At 43.7% G+C, this 23,711-nt stretch overlaps 1 protein-coding gene across 1 annotated transcript in view; it reads left to right on the plus strand.

The window, feature by feature from the left end:
* Positions 1–23,711, plus strand: part of gpr158b (G protein-coupled receptor 158b) — a 48,363-nt gene extending 24,652 nt beyond the window's left edge. Inside the window, exons 5-13 of the mRNA XM_070845491.1 lie at positions 1,204–1,272; positions 5,898–6,007; positions 7,715–7,953; positions 13,192–13,330; positions 16,846–16,951; positions 19,745–19,891; positions 20,572–20,815; positions 21,205–21,761; positions 22,737–23,711. Coding sequence (XP_070701592.1) covers positions 1,204–1,272; positions 5,898–6,007; positions 7,715–7,953; positions 13,192–13,330; positions 16,846–16,951; positions 19,745–19,891; positions 20,572–20,815; positions 21,205–21,761; positions 22,737–23,711 — 2,586 coding nt within the window. The remainder of the gene's footprint in view (positions 1–1,203; positions 1,273–5,897; positions 6,008–7,714; positions 7,954–13,191; positions 13,331–16,845; positions 16,952–19,744; positions 19,892–20,571; positions 20,816–21,204; positions 21,762–22,736) is intronic.

Consider the following 23,711-nt stretch of genomic DNA (forward strand, 5'->3'; position numbering starts at 1 on the left):
GCCCTGCCTTTCACCCACTATCACCTGGGATCAGATCCAGGCCCCCCCCGGCCCTCCCAAGGATAAGCAGTATAGATAATGGATGGGTAGAAACTGCAGAACTGATTCCAGACTGTTTACAGTTCGTCTTTTTCACAGAAAACTAATGTGGCGTGCTGGAGTAGCATTATGAGAATTATACAGAATATAAAACACAGTACTCAGAGTGCTTTCTTTTTTTATTGCTGGAGCTGGAAATATCATCCAGTAGGGGAAAGGTGAGATTTCTCCAACCCCCTCACGGTGCGTGATGAGTCCCTCCGTGCACTGACCCACACAATAAATGGTAGTAAAATCAGACAACTGTCCAACATTAAACAGTTCTCCCTCTCAGCCCTTTAGCCCGAGGGTTTAACAGTGGATTTCAGTGATTTAAAAAAACACTCTATATCAAAAGGAGCAAGTCAAAGACAACCCATCGTATCCTTTTCTTCAATGCATATTAAGATAATTAACATGCACCACGGATGTACCCGTGCCCTCAGTTTGAATCCACACAGTTTCACAGCAAATTTGTTGCATGATATCCACTCTGCTAATAGAATAAAGTCAAGTAAATATGAGATTCTCACGGTTAGGATAATTACAACCAGGCCGCAGGCAATTTTGAGTTTCTTTCCCTGCGTGCTATTTATAGACATTTGTGCTGTAGCTTCAAGATCTCCTGCATTTCTTCAGTTCACAAGAAAAGTCCCTGGAGCCCTTTGAATTTACATAAAACAACATAAGAAATTTTCTAGGAGGTAATGTGGGTAATTAAATCCAACCCAGAAAAGTGCTGTCGTCACTCAAATGATTGTTTCAGGGGGGGGGGGGGCAAAATATTTAAAAAAAATTATATCTATTCAATGCCTTGTTTTGTTTCGATGATTTATTATAGAGGATGGAGCTAAAACTGTCAGATTTACAGCAGCAGGATTTGGGGGGTAATCCATGACCCTCCTGCTGTAAACGTGTCGTGTCACATTACAACAGCGTGAATTTGATACGTGATTTTGAATTGCTTGTCGTCCTGTTGCATTCTAAGACGTAGTGCCAATTCACAAAGCCGAGCAAAAGCCTTCAGCTGAGACACTTAAGACAGACCATAATATCTCTACACACCAAACCCGTCACCTTCTCACTGTCAGTGATTGATTGTTGTTTCTCTCTCCCCGTTAACAGAGCATCCGCACATCTGGTCTCATTCTGCTGGAAGCCATCTTGTTTGGGGCGTTACTGCTCTACTTCCCCGTAAGTCTGCGCTCCCACAATCACCCACAATCCTTTACTTTTGTCTTTGTTCACACTGGATGCTTAAGATTACGCTCCTAACAGATGGTTACTGGTGCTAACTGCAGCTGTGCTTTGATACTACAGGTCCCAGGACTCAGCAAACACTGACTAACAAATACTTTACATTTCCTGTGGCGGCTTCCATGTTGTGTTTGCATTAACCGTAGCCTTGTACAGCTCACTGAAGAGATTACAAATCCAATTCTGGGTTACATACGTGCATGGCGTCCTGTTACTTTCTCCTGCATGTAAAGGCTCATTTGAATCCAGCGTGTTAATGGCAGACTAACAATGAAACCTACTACATAGAGAGATAAGAGAGGCGTTCGCCGTGTTCATAAAAGAAGCCATTTCTATGTAAATAAAGCAGTTAGCCGTGCCTTCGACTTCCTCGGTTGCAGCCAGATGCCGTTGTAGTACTGTACCTCTGATCATTTTCTGGACAGACACAAAGAGGTGGACATCACAGCATTGTTCTTGCGCTAGCCTTTCTGTTGTATGCATGTGTGAGCAGGTCCGTGTGGGCGGGTGCCAGTGTGCATTGTATGCGTGCGTATTTACACTTGTGCACACAGCCCACAGTGCACCTGGAGTGCCGAGTCAGAAGCCCATCTTTAGCAGGGAAACAGATGGAAGAAACCTGAGAGCAATGTAACTGGGAGATTCGATGTAAGCAGGGAATTCACTCCCTTCAAATACTTGCACAGACTGCCAACAGTGAGCCACTGCTCTCAAACACAAAGCCTGATGGCTGGATGTTATCCATTTTTAAGGGAAAAAAAAACAAAAAAACACTAAATCTGTTGAGAAGAAAGAGCTTCAGAGCGCTCCGCTGACTCTTGGGATCAAGGTTTTGTTCTTATTCGAAAGTTACTGGAGTGTTACCATAACAAAGATATCTGCATTGGAAATGAACTGCTGGTGAGTTTAGTTGCAGGAGATAAAGGTAGCGTAGGTTTGTCCTCATGTGACCACACGTTACATACATTTCTGCTGCGACGCTTAAAGTGGATTTGATTTTGCACCTGTCCATCCACCCTCTCACTCATTCACCCCAAGGAAAACTCAGGTACCAATAATAGCTCCCCAAAAATATCCTTCCACTCTCTCATGTTCACACACACTTGGATACACTCACAGGTCTCTTCCTCCCTCTGCACGTTTCGCTGTTTCGCCATCTTTTTTCGGCATTTCGTAGCACCTTTTTCCCCCGTCCCTCCTTCCTTCCCCCCCCCCCTGTGTTGTCCTTTCATTACCATTCTGCGTGTTCTCTCGCCGTCTAACCTTTTGTGTCTGTCTCCTCTCCTGCAGTCTCAACATTTGTGGCTGTTGCTGCCACCACAAGCCTCCTCAGCTAAGCTTGGTGCAGCTGCTCTGCTCTGGTGCGCAATGCATTTTTAAACAGTCCATCAAGTTCTAGCACAACTTGTTTTAAAAATACATCTGCTGATTAATTGATGGAGGAGGCATGGGAGGTTGGATGCGAACCAAGAGGGCCACCTTCTCTTCTGGGTGATATAAAAATGTGGCTTTTTATTGTGCAGTCCCCTGTGACTTTATAGTCCATGTGGGGAGCACTGCAGAAAGGGTGTGCCACGGCTTGTGTCTACCTGTCTCTGTTTATGTTTGTGCATGCATACAGGCAGCACGGTAAGGTGGATTACGAGTGTGTTTAAGTGGCTTTAAGGCTTCATATTTTCCTGTGGTTGCGTACATGTGTGCCGTTTGTGCATGGATTTGCATTTCTGCATTTATATATGTGGGTGTAAGAAAACAGCGTGACCTACTTTTACCTCTTATTTGTGGAGGTGATGTATTGTTTTGGTTCAACGTGTGAACCAGAGAGCTGGAGGCCTGGATGTTTGCTCAGGAGGCAAAGAGATGAAGATGCCAAGGAGGATGTTAATCAAAACCACAGATTCAAAGATTCAAAGAGATTCAAAGCGTTTATTGTCAAGTGTACAGTGCAGAAACAGGTTTCCCTGTACAATGAAAATCTTACTTTGCCATCCGCACTGCATGCCAAAGAGTGAAAAAAGAAGAGGATAGAATAAAATATAAAAACATATAAATATAAACTACTATTGCTAAATAAACTTAGCATGAGAGTGAGACATGGAGAGGCAGGAGGACGACAGGAGCGACACACACTGAGGGAGAGCATGCAAGAGGACGTGTCTGCTGATTTCCACTGTTGGGTTTGCTTCTAGCTGTTCTGCACATTTTGACTTCTATGTGTATTTGTCTGCTTTATTATTTGATTTAGCACTAACAGTTGCATTTGATTCAAGCACTGTATTGCTTTGCAGAAGCAGAAAAGGAGAACATGAGCAAATATGTGAAGTGGACTGTGAAGTTCAACGATCAAATCCGTTGTCACTTTCATTTCTAAGATTGATTTTAAAAAGACGCTTCAAGCCGCTTAAATCAATATTTACTCAGCAAGAATGGATCGAATGGCGGCGTGTAATGTGTAAAGGGGTGGCACATAGAGGCAAAACCACAGCGGCAGACAAAGTTAGCAACAGGATGGTGAACATAGACGAGGATTTAGCGAATAAAGAGCCAGATGTTCTCTTCGGGAGTCGGTGGAGACCAAAAACAGAGCTAAAAAAGAAGCATGACTCCAAGGAAATGCTAATTTTGCTCCATGTGTGTGTGATGCATTGATAAACCACAGTTTGCCAACACGTCCACCACATGAGCTTCACGAGGCGATAATGCATTGATATTGTGTATACAGCTCGTTGTCGTTGTTAGATGAGACGTTTGATACCAGTGTCATGTCTGTGCATTTGATATGGAGCTGGAGTTAAAAACCTAGTTAGCCTAGCTTAGCAAATCTAATTAATCCATCTAATTAAAGAAATATGCCTCCCAGTACCTCTTAAATTGACACACACAAACACATCTTGTTTGTTTAATTTGGAGAAAACTGTTTTAAAGAATGCTCCTTTTAAAAAATGAAGGAACCTTTCAGCATATTATCATTATTAAAAGTACCACGTTAAGGCTGTCTGCCACAAAAAGACTAATAATAAGTAGTTTAGTCTTCATGTGAAATATAGAGGGATTATTTTTGGTACCAATTTTCTTTTCCTGAAATGAAACTCTTTCTTTTAAAACACACCTGTCTGTCTTCCATACACAAGTTATCAGATCCGGAGCTGCAAGAGTGACTCACAGTCTGTAGTGGAGCATTAAAAAGGAGCAGCCATAATTCCTGTTCTTGGAACTAAAATGGACTTGGTATCCTGCTCTCTTATGACCAGCATACCAATGACAGACTTTGACACTGTGAGGTTTTGATGAGGACTGTGGATGGAAGGAAGCTGTTGCTGCTGCTGCTGCGCTGCTTTGACTCAATCAGGAAGTGAGAGAAATGTCTGTGCACCAGAGCCGGACTGAGAGTGGACAGATTGAGGGCTGAAATTAGAAATGTTTTTATTGCGCACTGACTCATGTTTTTCTGGAATGGGTGAAAAACCACCTCGCAGGTTTTATGTGATATGATTATGATGACAAACGTGGTTAAAATGGGATGATAGAAGCTCTAAAGACAACAAAGCTGCAGATTAGTTCACTGCACATATTCCTGTGACGTTACCTCAGCACACCTTCAGCATGTGGCGTCTGTTTTAGGTGAAACTTCCACTGGGTTCACACATCTTACAACCAGACTGTTACAGCCTCCGGGTTGGCTGGTTTTCGCAGATGTTGTGCTTCTTTTCTGAGAAAAAGAGGTTACAGGTGATGTTGTTACTTAAGCTTAATTACTCTGGATAACTGCTATTTCGCAAACGCCAAGGCACCGTAAGAGCCGGGATAAATCACTGGCTGCACACTCCAGGGATGCATTTGTGCTGCATCTGTAATCCGTCCATGCATTAGCTATACCCACACGTCCTGTTCAGGGTTGTGGGGTGCTGGAGCCAAACACAGCTCTAGTATATCCATCACAAGGCTAGCACATTCAAAGGGATTTCATAGGCGGATGTGTAGGTGAATATGTGTTTGTGGAAATATCCCACTATGTCCTGTTTGTTTCTTAGGTTCCTCAGGGCTAATAACACGTGAAACGTTGTTTTTATTAGTGACTCTTTCATCATCAAGGTTAAAACTTGAGTTCCCGTGTGAATTTAACGTGGGAAGACTACATGATACATGTGAACACGTCCAAGAGCTGGCAAATGTAAACAGGAATCGACATGCAGTCAGTTGCTCATGAAATATCGTTGAATATCACCGGTGGAGAGATAAGAACTGAGCCTTCAAACTCTCATATCTAATGTGTTCTGGCAGCCGACATATGAGCAACATACAGTTAAGAGGTGTCAGCGGGAGCTCTGGAGGCGGAAGATATCTGCAAGTCCAAATCTGCCTCCAGCTCTGGTTCACACATGATGGAGCCTCGTGTCATTTTCATTTCTGATTCCACACTTCTGCCTGAATGTGAGAGGAGGAAGACGGGAACGGAAGCGTGCGATTCTCTGCTCTCAGTAAAACAATAAGACAATAAGATGTATTCCATGTGTGTGTGTGTGTGTCAGTGTGAACACTAACACTGCTGCTCTGCTCTACAGGTGATGATCCTGTACTTCCACCCCAGTGTGTTTCGCTGTATCCTCCTGAGGTGGGTTCGCCTCCTGGGTTTCGCCGTCATGTACGGCACCGTCATCCTCAAGCTGTACAGGTACTGTGGACGATCATATGAGTGAAATATGTCCTGTATGTTTTATCCCCTTCGCTATGAATTATTCCTCTCTCTAATCTGGAATACTCAAGTGAAGAGAAAACTAAAAATAGGCAAGACTCTCCTCTCCTCTCCTCTCCTCTCCTCTCCTCTCCTCTCCTCTCTTCTTCCCCCTTTCTTCCTTCTCTCCTGATGTACTTGAGACACAATAACCACAACCTGCTAAAACACAAGCAAACTTCCTGCTTCACACACAGTTCAGTCCGTTGTCTTCACATGGAACACACCGCCATTCAAAACTAAACTTAAATTTCCTCTTTAGTCCTCACATGGGCCAAACACGTGTGGCGCAGTTGTTTAATTAGCCATCATAGCTGAGCTCTTCTGTTTTGGAAGGAGGGGGGGGCGGTCATAATGTTTGATGATGAGATTCAGGCCACGTTGATTCACCATATGGTCCACCGTGGTCCGCAGCTGCTTCACTGACCACCCGCATGTTTCAGTAGTTTACCTTCAGGATCACAGACCTTCTATGGCCACAGTTCCCACACATGGATTCCTCCTCTGTGAGCGAAGGCAGACGCATGTGCCGATAGAGCTGTGAAAGCCTCTCAGGGCTGGATTTATTGTGCAAGGTGCCAGGGAGACCACTGCGAAACTGAAACAGAAGACAGGATGGAGCCTATTTTTTTTTAGAAGATTTGAATCAACAATTAAAAAAACTTGCACAACAAGTTAGCCTTCCTCAGTTCCAACAGCTCCCTCTCAGTCTACACACACACACACACACACACACACACGCATGCATGCAGTCTTTCCAATAAGCACATCTGAATTTCACATCATGTCTGCCTGCTGAAGTATCTATTCAGACACACACACACACACACACACACACACTCACCTCCTGCTCCTCTGCTCCGAGCAAGTGTTGCCGAGATGGAAGAAGGGGGTCAAAGGCCGGCCGGAGTGTTCCCTTGGCAAAATTACCAATTAGACTTCTCTCTGAGATTGCTGGGTGTGAAGTGTGCCACGGGGGCAGGCTCTTACAGCCCGGTGCCACTGAATATATCAGAGATAAGATAGATTTGTCACAGTCTGGTCGGGAGAGAGAGAGCAGATGAGCACAGAGCAGAGACGATAGCGAACAGAGAATTGACTGTTTGTATGTGTGGATGGTGATATTTATATAACTATGTGCTATCCTGCTATCCTTAGCTAGCATCACATCTCTTTAAAGCTCTTCTAGCTCATGTGTTGCATTTTTAATTCCCTTTACAGAGGCGCTAATGTCTTATGTGCATGCAATGAAGATAGTAAGTACTGTGCAACTTATAAATAAACTCCCTATGCATGCTTTTAGTCTGATATGTTAGTTTCAGTCACGTTTATTGGAGAATCTCATTGTCTTCTCACACATATTCCTGCCCTCCATTTATTTCTCCCTTTAGCCGAAGGGATGTTATACCAGGAATTAAACCGAACATGCTTAACGAACACGAATGAATTGAAATAACAGTGGCTTTTTTTCGAGTGCTCCTTCTAATTCAAGTGGGCATGTTAATAAGAGCAGCAGCTTGGGGCGCGAGTTTCCTATCGCGGGGAGAGAATCTCTTCCTCATCTACACTGCTCATTATGATTTCATCCAACACGCTCTGGTACTCAGGCCGCTGCTGTCCTCATCCTCCTCTGTCCGACTCCCCCAGGGTGTTAAAGGTGTTCCTGTCCCGCACGGCCCAGAGGACGCCTTACATGACCAGCTGGCGGGTTCTGCGGCTGCTGGCGGTTATTCTGCTGGTGGTGCTGTGGTTCCTGGTGGCCTGGACCTCCGCGGTGTGCCAGAACCCCGAGCTGAGTCGGGCCCTGATCTCTGCAGGCCTCACCCCAGAGGGGCTGCAGTTCAGCATGTGTCTGCTGGACAGATGGGACTACATGATGGCTGTCGGTAAGAGCGTGTGTTGTCTGTATTTCTGCTCTTACATGTGCTGGATGTGAAATGATGTTCTTCACAGGACAAGAAATGATGAGGTCCTGCCCACCACTCAGCTGTAAGGAGCTTATAGCTTGGCTGTAGGCAGCTTGAGCGCGGCTGAAGATTAGGAGTTTAGAAACTTCACTTTTAGAAAAAGCTGCAGGCAAGCACAGGTGGAAAGAGTGCGTGGTACCAGTAGTGACTCTTTAAACATTTGGGTTGTTAATGCTGGAAATCTACCGAATTTCCAGCTCAGTTTTTCTAACTTTTGTTTGACTCTGCTGTTTATTCTCAGAATACACATCCCTGCTCTCTTGTATTCTATGATGAAGTTTCTCCTCCAGGAATAAGAAGATTTTCAGAGTTTTTCACTACTACTAGCACCATGGATGGATGTTTTCATGAGGGGGTGGCACATAAACATTCCTGCCAATGGTTTCAGACTAGTAAGCCTCTTTCACAGAGCGCTGCGAGGGGTTTTCACCGTTCACACATGCAGCTGCATTCAGGGACATTCCCATCATGCACCTTTTCACACATCATGGCAACGCCAGAATAAATGGGGCAAGGCTCAAACCAGGAAATGGCAGTAAAACACAACAGAAGAAGAGGGAGGCTGGGCTTCTTATTGTTTTCAGGAACATGTGTTTGATATTCAAGTTTTGTGAGACGTGATTCGTGGTCTATTTGAATCAGAAAACACAAATTTGATGCAATAGAAGAATTCAAATTCAAATCCTTAGAGTCTTGCGATTGGCTCGTTGCTTGACGTGCTCGTCCCTGCAATGTTACTGCTTTCATCCACAACACAGCCCCCCCAGCGTCTTCCTGAATATGGATCCCTGCTCCCATTCACGCATGACAACGTGCGGGAAATGTTTGTGAACACTGCATGTGTGAGAGGGGCTTTATACTGACACAGTGGACTGACACAGCCTGAGGTTCACCTCCACATCAGTGCAGCGAGGTGAGGAGTTAAACTATGCTTTTCCTTTTCTTCAAGCACAGGTGCTCTTTCACTAACTTTCACATCATCACTTTCAGTATTAACTTGTTTTGATGAGACACATATTCCCTGGAGTGTTAAAAATGTTTATTAGTACTTCTTTCAAAAGTAGACTTACATAGAAAAATACAGGAAAGTACTGTTGGACGGATGTTTTTGAGAAAATGTTTTGCAACCCTTTTGCTGGGAATAGAGGCATTTCTAAAGACGGCAGCGTGCCAGCTCAGCTGAGAGTAGTTGAAGGTCCTGAGGCTCTGGTGTCAGTGTGGTCAAAAGGTAAACAGCCTGCTGCGGTTCAGAAAGTGAGTGAAGACACTCACAGAATTGAGTTTTGTGCAGCGCCACATCAGGCTCATCTCATGCAGACAGCACAGTCCTCTTTCCAGGAGCTGGTGGTAACGACAGAAAAACAGACTGTTGGAAGTCGAGAAATCATGTCAGGCAGAAATAAGCAGGTATGTGCTGGGGAATCTCAATTTTGTATAAATGTGATAAACCCCTCTGCTTTGACGGGTTTCTTTCTCTTTAAGGAAGCCATAAAATGCTCCAAAACGTGCCGCCGGCTTGCCAGAAGACATTATTGTGCTGTAATAGGTCTGTTTATTAAGAGCCATTGCCCGGAAGGCAGCGTTTTGAAAGACGTCTGCTCATAAATGGATGGTTTGTGAATCCTGATGATAGAGTCCATTGTTTGGCTCACCTTTCCCTAATGGGTTTGCTCACAAACAGCGTAATGAATGATGCCGTGTATGAAGTGAACAGTGGGATGCTCTGATGAACAAGATGGAGAACCCCTCTCTTACAGTGTGCTGGCCTGCCACCAGCGTTAAAGCAGAACACAGGGACAGCCACCAAGTCCCTCATTTACGTCCACAGTCCTTGTCTCACACATGGTTCTGGTTTTAACTAGACATCAGTGTAGCACAGAATAAAATTGTATCTGGAGGATACACAACAGCAAGACTGTTCGCCACAATTTATAGGCTTTATTGTCCAAACCGAGGAGAAATGAATGACTTCGCTGAATTGTTTGTGGATGTGTTTCTGTTTTATTGTTGCTACTGCAACTTCACCTTGACTGTCCACACTGTGTTCTGCCCTTATAGATATATTATGTTATGCTCACAACACTTTGAGCTTCCCTTTACAGATCATAAATACTGTATCATAACCAACTGACAGAGACACATACAAAATGTCAGTGAACCAGACTCCAAAACCTCCACGTGACTGTGAAATAAACTACAACACCTTCCCCTCTAATATCTCTGATTTCTCTGATTTCAAGCTTAATACATTAATGGAACAACAGTTTTCATGTGGCCAAAATTGCCAAAATGATGATAAACACAACAAATACTGAGTTTTTACCTTCAGCTGCTTTTTGAGCTCAGCACAACTAAATGAACAGTAATTTTCATCATCATTGAACGAGGCATGGGGACATAATGTTTCCTAATACTTGTTTTAAATACTGACATCATGATTAAGTATGAAGTGCAAAATGGAGCCCCGATACAGAGACATCGTGGTTAATCTGTGCATGTGATGATACTCACCGTCAGGGTCCATGGAACACAAAAAGGCATTTTTGGATAAAACTATTTTGATGTAACTATTCAATCTTTCTTTTTTTATAGAAAATTCCTCAAGAAACAGAGTTATATAAAATCACGAACTAGAAAAAGGCCCCCGTCTGCTCCCCAGAAACAATTAGACCTGAAGAAAGAGTAGACGTACAACCCTGAATCATACTTTTCAACCAGTCCCAAAAAACCATCAGAATTTATAACCCTGTCAAGTTAAGGAGGCTGAGGAGTGATTGGATTGGTGAGAATATCCCTAAAGTCTCCTGTGAGTACACAGATGGCCTTGTGTGTGTGTGTGTGTGTGTGTGTGTGTGTGTGTGTGTGTGTGTGTGTGTGTGCGTTCCTGTAGCCTCCTAATGACCGATCCTTGACGCAGGAGGCAGTGATGGGCACCTCTCTGAAGTCAGCCTGACAGTAGGGGAGACTAATCCTGTTTGGGAAGAGGGAAAGGATGGATCCCTGAGAGATGCTTGGTCTGCCTCAGAAAACTGATAGACAGGCAGACAGACAGAGAGACAGAGAGAGAGAGAGAGAGAGAGAGAGAGAGAGAGAGACAGAAGTGTCAGGGAGAAGGAAGAGTGAAGCCTGTGAAGTATGAAGCTTGTCGGGATGTAGGCACCGATGCAGAGAGAGTTTTAAAACCAGCTGGGGGGGAGGTGGAGGGAGGGGGGAGTAGAGAGGAAGAGGAGGGAGCCGGTGAAGGGAGGACAGCTAAGGGCACTCTGGAGGCAGGACAGACGGGGAGCAAACACAGCTCTTTAGCTGGAATAAAACAGCACAGCAAACGCCTCCGTTTGTGTTTTTGATTGTCGGCCGTGTGTTTGTGTGGACGCTCGAGACAAGACAGGAAGTGAGGGATCCCCGCCGTGAGAGCACACTGGTGGGCCGAGGCTGCACCCAAGGACAGGAAGCACCCCGCAAAGCTGCTCTGGGTGATCCTAACGACGCCTGTCATGCTGCTCAAAATTCGACTAATTGCCTTTCTGTGTTTTCACTTGTTTTGCCATAATGTTGACAAAGGGAGCGCGTGTTTGTCAAGAACTGAATGAATCATCCAATTTTGCCTTGAAATGCAGAGCGAAAGCGGAGCCCATGACAAAACAGTATTGATAACGTCAACAATGTGCAATTAATTTGAATCCGCAATTAATCTGCATTAGTTGGAATTGTTATCTGTCCCTCTCGTAGGCATCTCTCCATGCATCCTGATTCAGAGGCTAAGTACCATGTAATTAGTGATGATTTATAGACGAGGCCTGTTCATGAATGCTAATGAACTGTAATCACTGTAAAGACTTTATGGACTCATATGCCAACACAGTCCTTGGCAGGGCTCTTGGTGCTCTTTGGTGTCTGCAAACAAAATAACAAGCTCCTGTAAGAGCTTCAGAGGAAAGTCTCTCTGTGATGCTCATTTGGAATTTTTATATGCAGCGTACAATAACTGAAAATAGCTTTTATTTGAAAACAATATTATTTTTTCCCCCTTGCAATAAAGTAAGCAGTGTTTTTCTCTCTGCAGCAGACAGCAGCAGACCCAAAGATCTATCAGACTCCTTCCACACACATTTTCATACCTCCAAAATGCAGCAACTCTTCATTGCAAATAATTGATATTGATTTTTGCAGCTGATGTCACTGCGCTCACAGTGCAGGCGGTAATGAGCTGGGAGGAGTATATTCTGATCTGTGCTCATAAACACAAAGACAGGGAGCTTTTTAAATACACCCTCCCTGTGATTCGCAGCAGGGCTGTGTCACCTTGGTGAGATGAGACGAAAGCAGGAACGTGTCGACTCTCTGTCGAGGAAGCAGCCGCCTCACTCGGGGGGGGGAACACTGCAAACACAGGGAACGTCTTGCTAAATTTGAATCTGCATTATTGTTGTCAACACTCGCAGCTTCTAGTGTCAAAGCAGGGTTGAGGATCCACCTGTTTGCTTCCTGAGTCACTGAACAGTGCTGCTTTCATTTAGCATGCAAACACAACACACTGAGTCAATGCTCAGAGGAACTGTTCGCTGTATTTTAAGAAATACGTTTCAGTAGAATTCTTCGAGAGAAGAAGATGAGACGATCAACGCTATTTTCATGTCTTGTGTTGAGTACAGAGCTGCAGGTGATTAACCTAGTTTAATATCCAGAGCCTGGCTCTGTCAAAGGCCTCTATTGTTTTATCCATATCCACTTTAGGGGGTGTTACAGTGTCTCTTTGTCAGGTGTGGCACCGTCGGGCCTGGACAGACGTTTACAGTAAACCTGTGCTCACCAACCTGTCTTGGTTAGCTTTCTGTTTGTGTTTGACACAGGAGTTACAACTTTTTTTATTGGTGTGCTTTTTTGGGGGGGGGCAAATTAGTGTATTTGCCAAAATGTTGAACAGTTTTCTCTTAAGTTTGAAATTGACTTTGGGAATTTGTTCTTTTAAAAGCAGTAAAAGTTTACAGCCTCCATTTCACACAAGCAGACCCTACTTTCTTGATTGTATAGGCTCGTTCCAGCTTGAGAGGTATACAAAGACACTAAACTTAATTAGGAAAATGATTAAATTAAAAACAACGTGGCCCATTAAAGCTCCTCCTGAACTTCTTCTCGTTTGTCTCTTTTGTTTCTCAGCGGAGTTCCTGTTCCTGCTGTGGGGTGTGTACCTGTGCTACGCCGTCCGCACCGTGCCCTCGGCTTTCCACGAGCCACGTTACATGGCTGTGGCCATCTACAACGAGCTCCTCATATCAGCCATCTTCCACATCATCAGGTGGGTAAAGAAAGTGGAGGGGAAAGGTGTGAGCACGCGTGAGAGAAAGGGAATTGAAGTAAATTGTGTTGCCTCTTGTACGTCGACTAAAGGAGTCAAACAGAAAAAGGGAGGATATCGAGGGGGAGACATAAAAGAGACATGAAACGGAGTTAAAGCTGTACAGCAATGAAGTATCTCACTTCTTTGTGACAGTAATGAAGAAACTTTAGCCCTTATTGCAGCACAACCTGTTGTTTAATCATAATCATGGAGGTATTTGCCTGTAAGAGCGGGCATAACAAGTGCTGAACATGTCAGATGAAAGGCTGAGAATTCGCCCGCCTGCTTCATCAGGGAAATGAACAGTGTCAGCAGAGCGCCTGGGTGAGCCAGTTGAAAGGAGGTGAATAAAAAATGTCTTCCCCAAGCAGAGACACAGCATAGCTCTACTGTGCCAGAGCCCAAAATAAACCCTGTGAGCGTCTGTCTTTTTGTCACTCTCACACAGTTTTGAGTTGTCTTGAACATTTTAAATGTCTTTTTATTTGAGTAATGATAATTCTTCTTCTTCTTCACAGTACTGTGATGTCTTTAAAGATGCACAGATCAAAATCTCTGAGCCTTTCAGCATCTTTTAGTTGGTTTGGGTTTTTATTTCCTGCGACTTTACTGTTTTCATTTACGCTCCCCGTTCGCATCAGCATCGTTCACCAGAAGAGCTCTTTTTAACCCAGTGTTCTCTTCATGCTCAGCACCAAATGGCAGACGGGCAAAGTTAGCAACTAGACAGTGAGCACAGTTGAGGATTTAGCAGCATAAGACCCAGATATTCAGCTCAGAGGTTGGTAGAGACCAACACGGAGCTAAAAGGTAGAATAGATATTGGACTTAAGCAGAGACATGATTCCAAATTAATGATAATGTTGCTGCATGTCTGCTGGTAATTAAACAACTGTAAGAACTTTAAAAGGTGATAATACGTCAATGTTGTGTTTTTAGCTTGTTTAGTGGCCAAAAAATATTAGAATAATCTGTTAAATTGTCATTTTTTATTTTGTTTCTTACACAAAAAAAAGGTTAAGCTGCACACTTTTACAAGTGCATTTTGTCGCAAGACGTCACAACATTTTCTGGTTTGGATGCACTCATGGTATCGTGAATTTGAAAACAACTTGTGTCCAATGTTTTGCAGAGCAGAGTGGAGGCTGGTGTGATGAATATGATGTTCCTACTTTGTGGCAGCTTGCAATCAGCTTGCAGAGACTTGAAGCTTGATTGAGATGCATAAAACATCTTTTGGTCCCTTGTATGATACAATGATGTGATGTGTATATGTACGGCTTACAGAGCTGATGAGCCGGGAACACAGTTGAAGGTAGGGACTCTGTAAAGGAGCAAAAACTTTGTTTAGCTTTTAAATGCAGTGGGAGGTTTGGAAAAACAAATTACAGCCAGACTACATTATATTGTAAATCATTGATGTGAACTGCAAAATCTGATTTAACTTGAGAGCTTATTTACGGCAAGCTGGTTTTAATAGACATGTGTCTAAATATGAGTTTGACTATCTGAGAAAGTAGATGTAGTAATACCCAGTTTTACAAGACTCCCAAAGCAAAGGCTATTTTTCAGTCCCATTGCAGTGGGAATAAAACCAGTCACATGTTATTTGTAGTGAGCCTGAAGGAGCCATTTGTCACACGTTCTCAGATAAAACTGTTGGTGCTTTGAAACTTCTTTCATTCAGGCAGATGTCCAATTGTGCTCAGCTGGACAGAGAGAGAAAGATCACACCCTTTTAATCAGTAGAGAAACTGAAAAGTCCAGTACGTACACCTTCATCAGCGGTGTGAAACTGTTTTAAATCAAGCCGCTCTCGCTTGCTCGGAGGTTGTTGTTTTTTTTTTGGTGAGTTGACAGATTTGGTCTGCTGCTGCGGCGATGAGATAAGGCTGGACTTGTGCAGGATGTGGTGTGTGTGTGTGTGTGTGTGTGTGTGGGGCTGACGGAAACACACACTATGCCTTTGGATATCTATCGTGAATTATGAATGTGAATGTGATTATGACAAAGGACCAACAACCTCTGAGCCACCTGAGTGGACCTTTGACAAACAACAAGGAGACAGGAGGTCTCTCTCTCTCTCTCTCTCTCTCTCTCTCTCTCTCTCTCTCTCTCTCATACACACACACACACACACACACACACATACTGTACACACACTCAACCATTTGGTGCTGGCACAGAGGAATCTTTTCACAGACTGCAGGAAACACACAGTACTCAGCTTGATACTGTCTAATAATCGCATTGATTAGTCTGTCATGGTGTCTGGCTTCGATTCGCTATGGGAAATGCATCCACTGCATCCAATTTAGGCTTTTGTGGACTTTTCACATTCTCCAGCGATAACTAGAGCGATTGGCCTACCTGTGCTGCTGCGCGTGAGTACAATACAAACAAGGCGGCGCCCAGAGAGCTCAGAGGCCTCCACCAAGGCCGACATTATGTTTTGACATGATTCTAACACTTTTGGAAACATATCCAGACATATCTGGTGGTTGTGCTTGCAGATGAAGAAGACACAATAGTACGTGTCTTCTATGATATGCACAACCACCAGATATGTTTCCAAAAGTATTAGAATTAGATGAAAACATAATAAGACTCGGTCAGTATTATTGCTTGAGTCAGATCTGGATCCGCCGTGTTTCTACAGTAGACCAGAACTGACAAACAAGACCTTTTGGTGTTTTTATATAACGCACCAGCTGGAAGAGAAGCACAAGAAAAAGCAAGGAAGCGTGAATCTGTGTAGCCACCACCGCTTCTCCTGCATGCTGGGAAAGAGAGCGGTGAGACGAGAGGCGAGTGAATACCTCAAACAAAAAGTGATGATTGGAATTACATCTGTATTCTTCAAGTTTTTTTTTTTAGGATAGATTTAAAATGGACACTGTTTTAAAGCCTGTTTTAAACTTTAAGGCTGTATGAGCTGTCAGCATCTCACTATAACCAAGAGGATGCGAAATGCAAATGTTAATGAGCTAAAGGGCTGCTCGAGGTGGGTTTACATGGCCATGGGAATGTCACACAGACAGGCAGACAGGCAGACAGACAGACAGACAAAGGGAGGATTAAGATTAAGATTTTGTATAAATGCAGAACAAACAGCAGAATATGAAACATTAAAAATGTGCCTTGGCTCAACACAAAATAACAACACCAGCCTCAAAATGCACATTCATATTCATAACTTCACTACAGACTGTGTCTTATAAGCAGGTAGCTGGTCTCCTCCCATAATGTCTCCCCAGTTTTCCTTTTTAAGCGTTTTAAGTGGTGATTGCTTCGGATTCTGGTACATTTCACGCTGTTCTCCTCGTTCACAGACTCACTAAAGGCTGCTTTTAGCGCCCGTGGAGTCTGAGTTCATTTCACATACGCACAAAGTAATCAGTTCAGCCGGCGTTCCAATATAAACTCTGATGAAGTGCTGATGAATAAACAGAATCTCTCGTGTTTCTCTGCAGGTTCTCTCTGGTTCCCGGGCTGCACCCTGACTGGATGCTCATGCTGTTCTTTGCTCACACTCATCTGACTGTGACTGTGACTCTCGGCCTGCTGCTTATTCCAAAGGTAGCACATCACGCCTGTGACCATGAACCCCGTCAGTTATTGGTTCACTGGGCTGCCAGTCAGAAAAACCTCTGCAAACCACTGGACAACAGAACCAAACTGTAACTTCAGCACATGAAGTAGCTCCACCAGCTACCACAGTAAACACATGGAAGCATTAGTATTAACATCCTCATAGTGTAATACATAATAATATCACATTTTACTGCAGAACAATCACTTTTACTTTTGTTATTTTAAGTAGGTTGGACTTTGCAGCTAATACTTCCTATTAGCTCGTTAACAGGGAGGCTACTTATGGACCTTTTCTAATAATGAGTGTATTTACACTGCTGTATTGCTAAAAGATTCATGTCATGACCTCGAGTTTTTACGGCCCTTGATTCCCAGTTTTACATACATAAATAGATTTTGTAGGGAAGTTAAAAAAAAAAAAAGATTTAGGAATACAAAAATCTATTCTAGGCTCAATGAATATATTTGCATGTTTGCTTTAATCCACAAAGCACACTGAGAGCAAGCGTCAGTGGGTCTGAAAGTGCACAGGAGAGGAGACATGCGAGAGAAAAACTGAGTGGAAGAGGTTATTATAACGCAATCATGTGGAATTAACAAACACATAAGGGATAATGTCCTATGAGACGTCCTTTTATCAGGAATTAATGGACGAGAGCGGCGCAGTGGAGACCATTCATTCCTGATTATGAACACCTTGAAGGGCATTATCCCACACATACTATGGTCACATGCCAAAGGAAAATAATTAAAACCTTTAATTCATATTTTTATGCCTTTTGCAATCAAAATGTGAGGTTTTCCACAAACTACATCATAGTATAAACACCTGGAGGAATCATTACCATCCTTTAAAGGTTCTTATGCAGTGGAAACAGAATTGAGTAGAAAGGAGTAACCTTAGAAACAACTTGGCAACAGAAGATATTTCTACTCTAACGTTATGTTGGCAAGACTCAAAGTCAATAATGCTGCGTACAGGTGGCAAACAGTGAATATAGTCTGACCGTGTGTTTAACGACTAGCTAGCCAACCAGTGTCACTGTCCCTTAATCAAACGGGACGTGAGACGGTCGCTCGTGTGATACAAAGGATCAGTGAGTTCAGAGGGGCGGGGTACTTCCTCCATCCTGTGGTGTTCCCAGGATGAGGACCTGAAGGAGGACACTCACTGTTGGGAAATCACTTATAAATTATAAACGGAGGCTCTGACTGCATCCCTGTTGCTGTGGTTACTAATCTAATGCAGCCAGCAGATTAATTTTGAACGATGATCAGACAGTTTCACTGGAACTACTTAGTAAGTGTCCTTTTAAATATTCATCCAGAACATGGTGTAAACATAAAAAGGTTTAATTGACCACAACATAGATTTTAGTTTGCAATTTCTCGACAAAATCAAATTCATGTACTTGCAAAACATATTTTTTTGTGCTCTAAATGTATCCGTGCTCGCTGTCAGAGTTCAGGTATTCACACTAAGTGGGAAAATAATCTGTGGAAGAGGAAGAGACTGTGATCAGTGCAGAACTCAGACTTCTCTTTCTTATAAGAGTGGTTTTGGGGGGATATATCTTTGGGTTCACTGAGCGCAGAGAGATCTGCTGTACTGTTGCTTGTATACACAACAGTCCATTAATCACATGAAGTTCGTTTGATGTTAGCGATGTGGAACACACACATGCACTGGCACATTTGCTACCATTACCTTAAACTCACTCAAACTGCGTTAGTGGTTACTGTAATTTGGCTAAGCACTCCCGCCGGTGTCTTTATGTGCGATCTCTCAAGTCTGATGGAAAACATTTAATTCTCCTGCTGTGTGAGAAACACAATACACCATCAGCACTGCGTTCTTTCATTCTTTCTTAATTAGGCACCTCAGAAGTGCAAGTCAGTTGGGTACACTGGGATAATTAAGCACAATGGGAGGATGTTAATCTCACACAGCGTCTGTTCCCTGGGATAAATATTTGATCTTTCGTTGTTCGCAGATTTGTTATTTAGGCAAAAACTAAATCATTTGGCCGTGCCCGAGTCAAAACCTGATCAGCACGCATCAGTCTGTCTTGTCTTGTGTATTGTAATAATGTAACCTCACCTCACCTTTTATATCTGTACTTAAGGAGTCCAAGTGTAGGAGGAGATTAGTGTCGGCAAAAACTGAGCTGCATAAATTTGAATTTGTTGTACACAATTTGCATAGTTGCACTGAATAATAAAGTAATAATAAAGAAACAACATTTCAACTTAACAGAGTAACTTAAATGTGAATTTATTAACTTTTAACTGATTTCAGGTCCTTTGAAGGGAAAAGTAAACTCATCTGTATTGTTGGGTTTGACCTTGTTAACAAGTAAAGATTAACTTGAATAAAGGAAACTTAAACTGAAATTGGAGTAAAAATGAATTTAAAGGTAATTATTTATTATTTATTTATTTATTATTATATATAATTATATTATATCAGCTAGCAATCACTAACATACTAAATGAATAACTTCAGTGTGTATTTCTCGGGCAGGAAAATAGTTTTTTTCATCATATAGGACCTGTATCCTGCTGCAGGAATATATTTTACTGCTGGAATATGTTGTTCACTTCCAGCCCCCTCAAACGACCCCTTTGAATATTTATCCTGTCTTACCATGAATCTAATCAGAGGTGTTTTGTAGGCCAGAGTAAAGAGAAACTACATCTCCAACTTCACATCTTCTTCTGAAGTGTCCAGCAGGCTGAGGATGCCGTTCTTTTAACCTTGCTCTCCGTGTGTCTTAGTTCCTGTCCAAAGGGACCCAGGCCAGGGACGATATTGCCACCGAGGCCTATGAGGAGGAGCTGGACATGGGCAGGTCTGGCTCTTACCTCAACAACAGCATTACTTCGGCCTGGAGCGAGCACAGCTTGGACCCTGAGGATATTCGGGTAAAGCAGCATTTAGAATCATAGCAGGTCTGCGCAGATCCAAATATGTATGCTTCCCTCTCGCTATTCACTGAACTGATAGAAGGTGTCACACAGGAGACAGGTCTTTGTAAACTATTAACAGCACAGCACGTAGGGATCCGTAGGGAGCTGCAGCAAGCAATACAAAAGCAGACACCTTTGTCTAAAGTGACTTACAGTACATGCATTCAAAGCAGAGGAAGTGAAATAGCGAAAACATGTTCAGGGCTACAGGCGCCCTGAGCATTTCTTTTATTTTTATTGAGAAATGAGATAAGCACTAGAGGGGGTGATGGGTTTGGCCGTGGCTTGGAAACAGTTGGTTAAAAACAGCACGCTCTAATGAGTTGGATGTTTTATGGGGATAAGATGCTTAATTAAATGTCTTATTTGTGTATCAAAGCCTTAAAATCTCTCATTCTTCAGTCCAGCAGCACTATTAAGTGTTTTTATTCCACTGGTTTGTATCAATAGCAAAATTATTTTATTCCTATTAATGATTCTCTGCAATCAGAGACATGAGATGAGATGACTACACATGAAATACTAAGAGTAAAACAATTCCAGTGTACAGTTTGGAGTATAAATCACACAGCTACATAGTAGAAATGTAATTCTTCAAAAGCTGCCTGACACGTAGCGTCTCCTTCCTTTTTCAGGATGAGTTGAAGAAGCTGTACGCTCAGCTGGAAGTCTACAAATGTAAGAAGATGCTTGCCAACAACCCTCACCTGCAGAAGAAGCGCAACTCCAAGAAAGGTCTGGGCCGCTCCCTGATGAAGCGCATAACGGAGATCCCAGAGACCATGCACATACACCGGCAGTGCAGTCGCGAGGACGGGAGCGAACACGGGAGCAACCGCAGCACCTTGAGGAGAAACCCGTTTGAACCGAGTCACCACGGTGAGATTGTAGTTCCCCCTGTGTGATCTGCTCAGGCCCGGCGCTGATGATGAATATGAATATGAAAAGCATTGGTGTAACTAACAGGAAGCCTCCATTGTGTGCTAGTAAGTCACGACAGTGAGCCAGCATGGGCCAGGATCCTGTAACTGAAGCAGCTGAATGGAATTAAGCCATCGTTAATTCTATTGTTTGTGTTATTTTGTTAAAATGTTCTCTGTTAAAAACTCAGATTTATTTTGTAACACAGATGGGAACAATTGAAAACACAATGTGCTGCCTCCTAAGTTTTAATGCCAGCTCCATACAGAGAATAAAATGGAGGCTGGCACTTAACAAAACCTATCATCTCACTTTGGTGCCATTTTCTTGTTTTACTATGATGTCAGGCAAACCTCGGGATGACTCTCTGAAGAACAAAGTCATGGGCTTGAAGAAGTCACTCAGCTACGACCACGTTTGTGACCAGGATGAGGAGACGGGAAGCCAAACTGGCTCGACTGCAGGAGACAAAATGACTCCAGTTGGAGGCGGCGGTGAAGGATCTCTGCTGGGTTCCCTCATTGGCCGGAAACACACCAAGAAGCAGCTGGAACCGGCCGCGAACCCGCCGAGACTGGAGCCTGCTGAGTCCACAGAGTCTGTTCCACTATTCTGGAAATCAGCCAGTGCTCACAACTTAACGCACGAGAAGAAACCCGTCCACCTGCGGACCTCCATCATGCAGAAGTCTCTGAGTGTGATCGCGAGTGCCAAGGAGAAGATGCCGGGACTGACCAACAAGACGCAGAGCGTGGAGGACGCCAGTAAGAAGGGTCTGAAGGGACAGGAGGAGCGGATGCTGTCTGAGGTGGATGAGACCCCTGAGCATTTCCCCAAGATGATCATCAGCCAGTCAGTGGAGTACTCCAAGACTCCCATGAAGATGGGCATCATGAAGCAACAGGTATGTTTCACACACTTACAAAATCCAAACTGATTGCTGAAAACAGAAAACTTATCAACTGCTAATCATTCATGAAAATAACTGTTTCCAGCCACTTAAATGTGTGGATTTGCTATTTCTTGAATTAGATCAATCACCTTTTAAGCAAGAATCCGTTCTTTACTTTCGGAAATAGCAATTGTTAACTCAAAATCTTAACTTTCAGTTGCATCTTTGTGGACTGAGACCCTCCTTCACAGAGCAGAACACGCTCTTAGTGAGAATGAGGATGGACAGATTGAGGCGAGGCTTGTTTGTTTTGTTTTTCTGGGAAACAAAGACAAGGAGTAAATAATTAGAATCCTGCCCAGACTTTAGACTATGATGGACACTGATAAATCAATAGGACTAGCAAAAGCATCCCAGCGGGAGCCCTTATGGGTTTGGGCTGTTGGAACATCTGGATTTTAAGTCTTTAAACCTGCAATATGAGCCTGTTTGCATCTACAGCAGATGTGGAGAAATATTAGCTGTTTTTTAGTGAACATAAGTCCAATATTCACATTCCTTACAACTCTGCTTTGGTCTCCACCAACTTCTGAGGGAAATATGTGTCCCTTTAGCTGCTAAATACTCCGATATTACTGATATTATTGTGACAACCAAGAGATCTCCATGACAACTGAGTAAACGCTATCGATTGATGAAGACAGTGAAATGCTGTTTAAAGCACTGGAGAGTTAATAAATGGACCTAAATGGGTTTTTTGTCTTCATAACATTTGGGTTTGCAAAATTCATCAGGCGAAACAAGCAATTTCCGGACGTTTGATTAAACAATTAATTAGATAATTACTTAATTGATTAGTGTGAAAATACTGATGATTATTATAATTAATAGTTGCAACTGAATTAAGTTGTCTAATGAGTTGATTATTACAGTAATGACACAGTAAATGACTCACTGGGTGGTTGTTTTATTCTTTGGTTTTAACAGGTAAGTGGCAGCCAGCCGTCCATCTGCTCTGAGACCGGTAGGAACCTCTACGACGTGTCAGAGGTTTGTCCCTGGGAGCTGGAAGAACCTCAGACTCCCTCTGAAGCAAAGACCCAGAAACATGTCTCCATTGCTCCTGGAGAAACCACCACAGGCCGGAGAGGCAGCAGCAGCTCAGGCATCACCAAAGGGAGCCGGTCCCAGCAGAGGCAGAAACCAGGGCAGTCCCCTTCCAACAGACGCCGCTCCAAAGACAAAGGAGGAGACAGGGAGGAAGGCAGGGAAACACGGAAATCTCGGCCACCCAGGTCACCGCTCCCTCTTAAGCCAGACGTCTGTCCCTGGGAATTCGAGGAGCAGCCCATGCTGGGAGGAGATTCAGATTCCCTCTCCCCGGACAGGATCAGGCGTAAGAAAAGCGTCACGCCCACTGATGGGAAACCGAAGGGGCTCCACTCAGACCACTCCAAGTCCACGGGGAGCCTTTTGCAGCCTCCCTGCTTGATGGTAGAGATCTGCCCGTGGGATTACAGCAGCCCACCGTCACCGAAGCAGGAGAAGACCTGCAACAGCCCCACCACACACAAGAAGAAACGGAAAGGCTCCTGCTCGTCCAACCACAAACCCGAGAAGGAGAAAGGGAGGGAGAAAAGCAGAGAAAGGCGGAGCTCCTCCAGCAAGCCGTCATCGGAGAAGAGACGCGTTAGCCAGTCGTCGGAGTGCAGCGGGACGGTTTCTGAGAGGCGGAGGAGCTCCACCAGAGACCCAGAGGTGATGGAGATCAGGAGGGCAGAGGTTTTCTCCCGGGAGGCCGAGCCCTCGCACACCAGCTTTGCTCAGACTAAAAAATCACCAGAGAAGAAGAAAGAGAGCTCTTTGAGTACTAGTTACAAACCTGCAGTCATCAGCGGGATGAAGACAGCTGATGTTTGCCCCTGGGACTTTCAGGAGCAGGACTCTGGGGAGAGGGCATGA

Source organism: Pempheris klunzingeri, chromosome 15, assembly GCF_042242105.1.
Source record: "Pempheris klunzingeri isolate RE-2024b chromosome 15, fPemKlu1.hap1, whole genome shotgun sequence".
NCBI lineage: Eukaryota > Metazoa > Chordata > Actinopteri > Acropomatiformes > Pempheridae > Pempheris > Pempheris klunzingeri.